The sequence below is a fragment of the Diabrotica virgifera genome, chromosome 7, assembly GCF_917563875.1.
Source record: "Diabrotica virgifera virgifera chromosome 7, PGI_DIABVI_V3a".
Lineage (NCBI taxonomy): Eukaryota > Metazoa > Arthropoda > Insecta > Coleoptera > Chrysomelidae > Diabrotica > Diabrotica virgifera.
The window spans coordinates 248,452,881-248,463,981 of NC_065449.1; the positions used below are offsets into that span (position 1 = coordinate 248,452,881).

Genomic DNA, 11,101 nt, shown 5'->3' on the forward strand with positions numbered 1-11,101 from the left:
GTGACTTGCTGTTGCGTTTAGTAAATTTCAATTTCCGACTTTTATCGACTTATTTCGTATGCTTTAAATGATGACGCACGGGTAAAGATTCCCGGACTCCACTGTATGTTATTGTATTATGTATATTAATTGTACTTTTAGCCCTAGGTCTTTAAGGCCCGTTCAGCTTTTGAATATAAATCGTTTCCTGAGGTATTTAGGAAGAGAATAATAACAACAATATTTACGGTGACAAATGTATTTTTTTTAAATAACCTACGAAAGCTTTATACAAACATTCAACTTTTGATGGTATGGTTGAAACTTGATGGTATTGAATGCATCATGACCCGTCTGAGATGGTAAAAGATGGTATTCACACTGAAATCAGTTCTAGAGCCTTAGTAAGGGGCTCCGTAAGACCCGGATGGTATCGAACTAGGTCCGCTGGGGTATCCTCCAAAGCTTGGTCCCTGTGAGATTTGGTTGTACTGGGCAACTTGGATGGCTTGTTTGATTCCCTCTAGATCGATTCCAACGACGCGGTATTGGTAGCTGGGTACTCCGTATTGAGGAGATGGAGCACCGTATTGGGAAGATGGTCCTGGGTATCCACCACCACCACCATGGCCACCGCCGCTGGAAGAGCTCTGTTCTTCTTTGAGCAGAATTTGACGGACTTGTTCGAGAAGCTGTGGGTCTACGGAAGCTCCTTCGCTAGTTTGACCACCAGACGATACAGCCGTGTATCCACCACCGCCGGACAGTCCACCCCCCAAGGAGAGGCTGCTTCCCCCGAAGGAGATGCCGCCACCCCCGCTGGGCCGGTTGTAGTTGTAGCCTGAAGGTGGTTCGGCTACAACAACAGCGGCCAATGCAAACGCAAATACCTGAAACAATACATCCAATCAGTATTATGTTTAAGATAACATTTATCAAACAAGTTCAAACAAATATACACGAATTATGTGCTCTAGTTGTATAAAGGACAATTAAAATTAGATGAATATATATCAATTATTTACAGTGCAGTAGCAACAGAAAGAGTCTATAACTAGTTTAGAGGCTATAACTCTCCGTTTTTCAATACCATTTATACCAGCGGACAACTACCTAATGGTCGGTCTAATTCACTGTTTATAGCTCTACCTAAGAAGACAACAGCAAAAACCTGTGCTGATTATAAAACCATCAGTTTGTTAAACCACTTATTGAAATTTTTCTGAAGGTAATACATGGTCGTATTTACAATAAATGCGAGGAATACCTGGATGACACACAGTTTGGTTTCTGTAACGAGTTTGGAACGAGAGAGGCACTGTTTGAAATGAACGTACTTGCTCAAAGATGTCGAGATATATCTGTAGACATGTACTGTTGTTTTATTGACTTCCAAAAGGCATTTGATCGTGTTAAGCACTCTATATTGATCGAAGCTCTAAAAGACATTGGCTTGGACGGCAGAGATGTTCGAATAATTGCAAATTTATATTGGAATTAAGCAACATCAGTTTTAGTAGATGGTGCGGAATCACAGGCTCTTAATATTAAAAGAGGAGTACGGCAGGGATGCCTCTTGTCACCCTTGATTTTCAACGTTTACTCCGAAAGAATTTTCAGAAAAGAAACTTCTGAAAAACAAGAAGGAATACTTGTGAACGGTGAAGTCATCAATAATTTGCGATATGCGGACGATACAGTACTCCTAGCTTCTAGTCAAGAAGATCTGCAAACACTACTTGATAGTGTCGTTGAGAGTTGTAGGGAGGCAGGTCTGGATCTGAACATACGGAAAACCTAAATACTCGTAATAAGTAAACAACACCATATAAAACCGTCTATATATGTAAATAATACCAAACTTGAGCAAGTTGATAAAATCGTTTACCTTGGACAGTAATTAAATTGTAACGCAGAAAGTCACGGCGAAATTAGATCTAGGATAGAGCAGGCTAGAGCCGCTTTTAGAAGGATGTCCAAGGTGTTATGTAACAGAAACCTAAAATTGGCATTGAGGATCCGCCTACTTCGCTGCTACGTGTTCTCGGTCTTACTTTATGGTGTCGAGTCCTGGACTGTGAAAAAAATCGATCTAAATCGCCTTGAGGCTTTCGAATTGTGGTGCTATAGAAGAATTTTCAAAGTTTCCTGGGTGGAGAAAATTCGAAACTCCACAATACTAGAACGTCTCGGCAAGATAATTGAGATCATAAAAAGCATCAAGCAGAGACAGCTGGAGTACTTCGGACATGTAATGAGAGGTCTCAAATATAGGTTGCTACAAAATATTATGCAAGGAAAAATAGCAGGGAAACGCAGTCCAGGACGAAGAAGAACCTCATGGTTGAAGAACTTGCGAGATCGGTATGGTATTGATACAATCATGCTATTTAGGGTGGCAGTGAATAAAATTAAGATAGCTATGATGATAACCAACGTTCTGAAAGGACATGGTACATGAAGAAGAAGAAGCAACAGAAAATAGGCCCAAAGAAGGTGTAGCATTGCTAATACACCAAAGATACTAAAATCACATTAAAGAGTGTCGATTTGTATCAGAAAGGATTGTAACAGCAAAGATAAGAATGAAGAAGGAAGACCTGAATATCCTCGGACTATATGACACAGAAAACAACAAGCCTCAAATAAAATGGGAAATTTTATGACGAATTGCAACAAGTAGTAGATCATGTTAGAGGAAAGATTATAATATTGGATGATTTTAACGCTCGAATAGGCAAAGAAGTAATGCCCGGAATTAAGCAAAGGCATAATGAGAATGTTAAACATGAAAATGGAGAACTTATGATAAACTTCTTCCCGAATGATGAACTTAGAATAACCAAAACAATTTTTTACCATAAAGACCAACAAATATACATCCAATAACACCCGTAGACAAAGATATATGATAGATTATGTTGTAACTAACAGAGATATACATACATCTATCAAAAATAATCGACGTAAGATATCTCAACTCAGCAGATATAGGTAGCGGTCATAGCCTAGAATTATGTAAAATAAGAGTCATCATGAAATACTTCACACCAAAGAGAGGGGCACCAACAAAAACAAAAATCAGGAAACAGAGAAGGACAGAATATAGAATGATCTCCTAAAGTCCGGACAAAATCTCACCAAACAACTATTAAAACTAATCCAAAAAATGATAAAACAAAACAGAATAACTCAAGAATGGAGATACCTAATACCTACCTTCAAAAAGGGAGAAAAATAGGACCCGGATAATTACAGAGAAATTAATTTATTAAACACATCGTTAAAATTAACAGTCAAAGTGATAACAAACAAAATGAATGAAATTATAACATTAGCAGAAAGACAAGGTTTTTGGTCGGTCTATATTTAAAATGAGGCAAGTTCAAGAGAAATCATTCATCATTCGATCTTCGCTTGTCCTCTGCTGGTCATAGATCTCCCTCATTAAAGAAATCATTAGAATACAGCAAACCGGCATATTTAGGTTTCGTGAACCGTAAGAAGACATTTGACAGGGTAGAATTAAAGAAAGCTGTCCATTTATTGTAAGCAAGAGAAATACCTCTAGGAATAATTAAAACGATCGAAAATATCTATCAGAACAACACAATAAAAGTAAAAGTGGACGATGAATTAACTGACCCAATTGAAGCTGGATATGAGATAAGACGGGATAAGGGGGATTTCCTAAGTCCTCTATTGTTTAATTTGATCATTGATGAAATAATAATAAAGTAAGAACTACAAAAGGATACCAAATGAGAGAAAAACAACTTAAAATAATCAGCTATGGCGACGATATAATACTAATCTCTCAAAGGACTCAAAGTGAGCATGATTTGCAAAGTATGCTGCACCAATTTAATATAACCGCCAGAAAACTTCACGTTATTGTTAATTTCCCCCCAAAAAAAAACAAAATGCATGGTTATAACAACTAATCTAAGACGTAAATTAGAGCCGGAGAGTCAAATAATAGAACAAGTGATGAATTTTAAATATCTAGACATCGCATTTTCTAGCTACGGAAAGCTCGAAACAGAAGTGGAAGATCCAGTAAATAGAGCAAACAGAGCCGGAAGTTGCCTGAATGAAATAATATGGAGAAATAAAAATATCGGAAAAGAAATGAAAAGCAGAATATACAAAACATTTATCAGACCAATAATGACATACGCCGCAGAAACACGACCTGATACAGAGAGGACAAAAATATTGCTAGAAACAGCAGAGATACAAGGTGGGCAACATTAATAACTGGGAAAAAAGCAGAAGAGTGGAGTAGAACGACCACATAAGTCGAAAGACGGTTCCCAAACAGGAAGATGATCAATGAGAAGACCACGGAAACGATGGATCGAAAACTTACTGGAGGCACATTGAAAAAAAAACAGACAGAATCATGTCTATCTATCAGAGAAGAAGAAGTCTATCCGCCACTGATTTAAAGTCGAGAAGTAAAAGTAACAACTAATGTCAAGATAAATATAAAAGATTAAATGATCTTTCTGCATAAATTCAAATTGACTACCCATCCTATTTAAGCGATCCATTCACCGTAAACATGGCAATAAAACAACAGTAATTAACAACCTATTGCTTAATCAGTTAAGTGGACGTTACTCTAATGTAGGCAAAGAAGAAGAGACGCCGCTACCTCTTTCACTTTCTAATGTAGCAACACTTTCCCCCTGTGCCGACTGAAAGGAAGTCATTTAAATTCTGAAAGAGTTCATCATCTAAAGGCGAAATTACACGGTTCACTTTTGCCATTCAATTTGGATGAAGCAACCAAATTGATCTATGTAAACATAAAAGTTGAATCATTCCATGTCATTGAATGTTGTCATTCAATCGCATTGAAAGAATTGAACATGCTCAATATTTTCACTTTTAGCGTTCAATCTTCAACGCGTTGAACAAGAAATGAATTTGTAAACATAATCATTGAACGATTCACTTTTACAGCATATTATTATAGAAGGAAGAGCACACGTCTCTGTTCTTGGAACATTTGACAAAGTATACCTATCTATGGAATGATAAAACGAATGATATAAAACGAGATTGTCGTGGAAATGCTATTAAATCGCTAATTGAATATTTGACCATAAAAGTGGTACCTATAACCGATGAAGGCATAAAATTGAAAATTAAAAATATGCGTACTCGTTATACTTGTGAGTTAACAAAGATACAATCAACCAAAAGCAGCTTCTAAGGCTTGTCTTATTAATACCCATGATCGCACCCACCAACGATGGCATTTCCTTAGTTTCTTTTTCGATATTTCATTTGTGAAACTCCTAAACGCATGACTTCATCGGACGATATCTTTCGAAAAATACGTGTTGAATAGTTCACTTTCCAGATACCGTGTAAATAGCATTGCTTTCATTTCTGCTCCGTTCAACCAAAGTGATTCAATTTGGTTGAACCGTGTAATTTCGCCTTAACGCTAACCGGTGAGTTGGTTTGCCTCGGATGCATATATGTATGTACATATAAGAGAGCCGACATTGTTTAAATATACATAATAGAAACTGCGGTGTATAAACAAATCACAGAAGCTGCTTCCGCGTGGATCTGTGGTCGTTTGGAGTTGTTAACGACGATGGCACACTTTTGTGTCTATATTTATTTCCTAGTGTGGTTTCTATTTTGAGATAGCGTTAAGTAATCGTCTAGAAGGTGTTAATGGTCAAATTATTAAAAATATCAGACACGCAGATGACACCGCCATAATGGCAGAGAGTCTAGAAGACCATTAAACCTTGTTGAACGCTGTAAAGAACGATAGCACTGAAAAGGGCTTAACAATCAACACAAGTAATCGTGTAGAAGGTGTTAATGGTCAAATTGTTAATAATATCAGATACGCAGATGACACCGCCATAATGACAGAGAGTAGAAGACCTTCAAACCCTGTTGAACGTTGTTAACAACGAATGCAATGAAAAGGGCTTAACAATCAACATAAAGTTGAAAAATCAATATCGAAGACTCAGTATTAAAATTAGATAACAAAATCCTGGAAAGGGTGGTAAATACATATCTGGATGGCAGGATTGATTGCAGGGTTGAAAGTGACGAGGAAATTTCGACAAGAATAGAACTATTAACTGGCGTTCTTAAAGCTCTTCTAGAATAGCTTCTAAAGCTCTTCTAAAACAGCTCTTCTTAAAACTTCTAAAGCTCTTGAGGGTGAACCAGCTGGAATGAAGGTAAATGAAGTTCCCATTAAGAACATTAGATATGCGGATGGCACTGTTATCTTAGCGGAAAATATTGGGGATCTTCAGAGGCTGGTGACCAGAATAGCGGAGTTTGGACAATAATACGGTCTAACAATAAACGTCAAGAAGACAAAATTTATGAGAATATCGAAAACTCAAAGATATAACGAGAATCTCTTCCTAAACGGATCCAATATCGAACGAGTAGACCAATTTGCATATCTTGGAACAATGATCAATTCCACAGGTGATTACTTCCAGGAAATCAAAATCAGAATAGAAAAGGCTAGAGCAAATTTTAACAAAATGTGAAAAGTGCTCTGCACAAGAGGTTTCAAGCTGGAGCTAAGAGTTTGGTATAGAATGAAAGATTTTACCTTGAGTGCGACATCAATAAAAAAACTGGTATCATTCGAGCTGTAGGTCTACAGAAGAATTCGAAAAATATATTGGAGTATATACAAGTGGAAGTAACAAAGAAAATCAGACCGAAGAAATAAAGAGAAGAATAAGATTAGCCTGGGCATCATTCGGAAAACTGTCTTATATTTTAAAGAACAGAAAATACCCGCAATACCTAAAAATAAAAGTCTTCAATCAATGTATACTCCCAGTTTTAATATATGGCTCTCAGACATGGATGTTTACAAAAGAAAATATGGAAAAAATAGCAAACACAGAAAGAGCCATGGAAAGACAAATGCTGAACATTAAATTATCAGACAGGAAAAGAAACGAATGGATCCGTAACAAAACAAAAGTGAAAGACGTCTCTATCCAAGTAGCAAAGCTTAAATGGAAGTTCGCCGGACACACCCTACCCTCCAGAAGGATGAAAGATGGACTAAGATGATTATAGATTAGAGACCATGGAATCACAAACGAAAAAGGGGAAGGCCACGAGGAGATGCGATGGTGAGTTGACCTGAAGATACACACCGGGTCAAAATGGATGCAAATTGCCCAAGATAGAGAGGCATGGAAGAAGGAAGAAGAGGCCTATATCCAAGAATGGATGTTTAGGGCTGATTAGATAGATAGATATACAAGTGGAGAGCGATACAACTTGCTCCAATTGATTATGTAAGGAAATATTCAAGGAAAAAGTAGCGTAGGGAGACATAGGATAAAACGTTGTGTTGTTTGTCGATGATCAAATAATTTTAGCAGAAGACAAACACGACATCGTCTGTATGATAAAAAACTGGCAGAAGATTTTGGAAGCTGAGGATTGTTAATTAATTATGATGAAACGCAATACATGGTCATCGAAATTATCGCAGAAGACCTGGATGTGAATAACAACCCAATTAAAAACAAACAAATCAATTTAAACACTTGGGGGTAACATCGACAAATACAGGATCAGATGAAATCTTCTTTTTCTTGTAATTCATATCCGTTTCGGATGTTGTCTACCATCATGGCAATATGTACTTTGAAGATGAAATGAATAAATAAAATAAAGAAATGACAGACAAAAACGTTTGGAACATTGCATCGTTATTTTCCTTAAAGCCGGAGACTTTAAGGAAAAATCCCGAAACAGGTCGATTTTTATTTTTAAATTATGGGCTTTTGGCATATATATCATATTAGTGACGTCATTCATCTGAGCGTGATGACGTAGTCGATGATTTTTTCAAATCAGAATAGGGATCGTGTGACAGCTCATTTGAAAGGTTGTTTCATTCTCTATTCAGTAATATAAAAATTAACACAATTATTAATACAGGATGTCCAAAATATTTTTTTTATTTAAATTAATTGACATACAAAAAACTTGTGTAATTTATTTAATTTAAAATACATTTTACTGCTGTCAGAAAACAGAAAAAAAAGTTTATTTCACAAAAAAACATTGCTTTTCGCTTAAATGCAATGTTCAAACTGCCACCCACCTTCCTCTTGGCAGTTTGAACATATAATTTAAGCAAAAATCAATATTTATTTGTCAATAAACATTTTTTTATGTTTTCTGACAATAGTAGAGTGTATTTTGTACATTCTTCTTTTTGTCTCAATTAATTTTATTTAAAAAAATTATTTTGGACAGCCTATATAAATATGTAATTGTTTTATTGTTTATATTACTGAATAGAGAATTGAATAACCTTTCAAATTAGCTAGCACACGACCCCTATTCTCATTTAAAAAAAATCATTAATCACACCCAGATGGATGACGTCACTAGTATGATATATATGCCAAAAGCTCATAATTTAAAAATAAAATCGACCTGTTTCAGGATTTTTCCTTAATGTTGTCGGCTTATGAAATACCGAATTTATTTCAAACATTTGTACCATACTGTATGTAGCGAATAATTACAAGCAAAACTAAACACCAAATATTTAAAACAATAGTGGAAAGCTGGAGACCAAATAGAAAAACGAAAATTACTCTGGTATGGACATATGTGAAGGATGGATGAGACAAGAATACTGCTGAGAACTCGGAAACGGAGACCAAAAGAAGGAAAGGGGACGTACTTGATTACAATTTAAACAAATAAAATACAAATTAAAACAGCAATTGAAAGAAAGCTTGATATAGAAATGTCAGTTTGCTTTTCTCGGATGCTTTTTCTTTAGTATTCCTACATGGTAACAGGAATTGTCTATAACGGATGTCCTTTATAAAGGACTGAAAGATTTTTTTAGTGTTGATTTATTAGGGTGTTAAAATTTTCGTTAAAAGCCGGAAACATCAAGGGAAATATTAGAATACTTGCCTACTTGAAGAAGAAGAAGAAGATTTTTAAGGCAGTTATATATATTTACATAACAGACTGATAAAGGAACAGATCTGTATCGTAGATTTTTGTGAATACTTATTATAGAAATTGAAGTAAATCTTTTTCAATAAAGGGTTCAAAAAATGAATCAAATGAAAAAATGTTAAAGAACTATAATATTGATTCATATTTCAAAATAATATTAAACGAAGAATGTGTCTGAAAAACACATATCCTCAAAAAATGTTAAAAAAGGTAACAAAAATAAATTAAAAGAGAACGGAAGACAACATTTCGTTAAAAAAATAATCCTCAGTTTACCATAATAATAGTTCCGAAGCTATTTTATTAACGCAATTTATTATTATTTTTTTTGTTTTAATAAGCCACAATTTTACTTTAATATAAGTTTATTTTGACGCTTCTATTTCCACTTCGGAAATAAATCGTTATAAAAAATATTATACATATAAATTATTATAGTTACTAATTGATGGATTCGACCGTTACTTGATGGAAGTTCATTTTATCTCACAATAAAACACTGAAAAACGTTTGTTTTTCTATACTTCCACAAAATTTATTACAACTATGTTATTACTACAGCTGTTTCGGCAAAGTTGGAAACTTGATCACTTGAGAAAGGCACTTTGCCGAAACAGCTGTAGTAATAACATAGTTGTAATAAATTTTGTGGAAGTATAGAAAAACAAACGTTTTTCAGTGTTTTATTGTGAGATATTATAGTTACCCCGTAAAAAGGTATATTGATAATGATTTCCAAAGTGGAAGTCGAAACGTCAAATAAATTTAATTTTAAAGTAAAATTGCGGCCCATTTCCACTATAAATACTAAATTTAAATATCAAATAAATACAAATTTTATCAAAATTTTTTATAAATATCTCCAAATTAGGTGCCAGCACAAATTAACACAACAGTAAAGGCTTTGTGAATATTTTTGTGGTTACATGATTTTTTTCCTTCCCTTAATTATTTATAACTGTCAAAAATAAACTAGTACAAGTTTATTATATTAATTAAATTAAATAATTAGTTTATATTAATAACAAAAGTCAAATTTAATGAAAATGTGTATATTTTCAATTGCTTTTGTTTTTTAAGTAAATCCACTGTATATTTATGTGACCCCCCAAGATCTTTGACTTGCGACAACGTATGTCGTCAAAGTAACCACAAAAATTTCACTGAAGCACTTCACAATAAAAAATCCATTTTGTGTTAACTTGCGCCGATCCTGTAGATGTACACTCGCGAAATTTTCGAATCACACATCGTTTTTTAATCAACTTACCACACTGTAAGAGTTCATGATGCTTATGTTGACTGGGTCGAGTGGTGACTGTACTGATCTTCGCATATGTCGGACTTTTTATACGACGACCCCGGAGGGGGTGGGAACCGTGTCTTCAGATGATGGCTATGGCTACCATCGACTTTCACACTTATGCATGTACATTGTACATCCTCCGAGATTTTGCTACGCAGGTGATTTCTGCCGAAAAAAATTTTAGACGACGAGGTCACTGGGTTGATATCGAAATGTACTGTAATGGACGCTGTAAAGATTGTACCATTGTCCGAGCTACATGAAAAAACGATTAAAGCGAAGCTGTTCAGTTTTCATTTTCAATACAATTTCAAATAGTAAAAGCAGGATTTTTGTCACTTTATTAACGGTAGTACGAGTATACAATGCGACAATAGGGTGTGCCGTACTATTTTATTTATTAGTTACATATTATACATTTCTAAAGAAATTATCATCAACAATGGTGCTACAGCTCTATGAAAGAGCCTCGATCTTCTCAAGTCTATTACACCAGTCAGTCCTATCCATTGCCAACCGTTGCTAGTTTGCTGCGCCTATTTTTCTCCCATCCTCATCTACACCATCCTTCCATCTGAGTTTTGGTCTACCCCTATTTTTACTTCCCACAGGTTGTGACAGAAGGATTATTCTAGCAGGGTTGTTCTGCTGTGATCTTGCTAGATGTCCTACCCATCTTAGTCTTCCTACTCTTTTAAGAGATACTACGTCTTTACCACCATATATATGTATATATCTGTGGTATACCTCGTAGTTGTACCTCTTCCTCCAAACACCATTTTCACAGATGCCACC

The 11,101-nt window shown here is 35.1% G+C and overlaps 1 protein-coding gene across 1 annotated transcript; it reads right to left on the reverse strand.

Moving 5' to 3' along the window:
* Positions 1–222: 222 nt before the first annotated feature.
* Positions 223–10,437, reverse strand: LOC114325239 (pro-resilin). The gene is made up of 2 exons (XM_028273239.2): positions 10,271–10,437; positions 223–869 (listed from the first exon to the last, which is right to left on the reverse strand). Exons 1-2 carry the CDS (start codon positions 10,334–10,336, stop codon positions 381–383), a joined length of 555 nt encoding a protein of 184 aa, XP_028129040.1. The 5' UTR covers positions 10,337–10,437; the 3' UTR covers positions 223–380.
* Positions 10,438–11,101: the final 664 nt, after the last annotated feature.

Bases quoted from the DNA above. Each gene is read 5' to 3' on its own strand.
- LOC114325239 (XM_028273239.2), bottom strand. From the start codon at position 10,336: ATGCGAAGATCAGTACAGTCACCACTCGACCCAGTCAACATAAGCATC. The intron at 870-10,270 runs GTAAGTTGATTA...GTATTGTTTCAG, and splicing joins TCATGAACTCTTACAGTGTG to GTATTTGCGTTTGCATTGGC.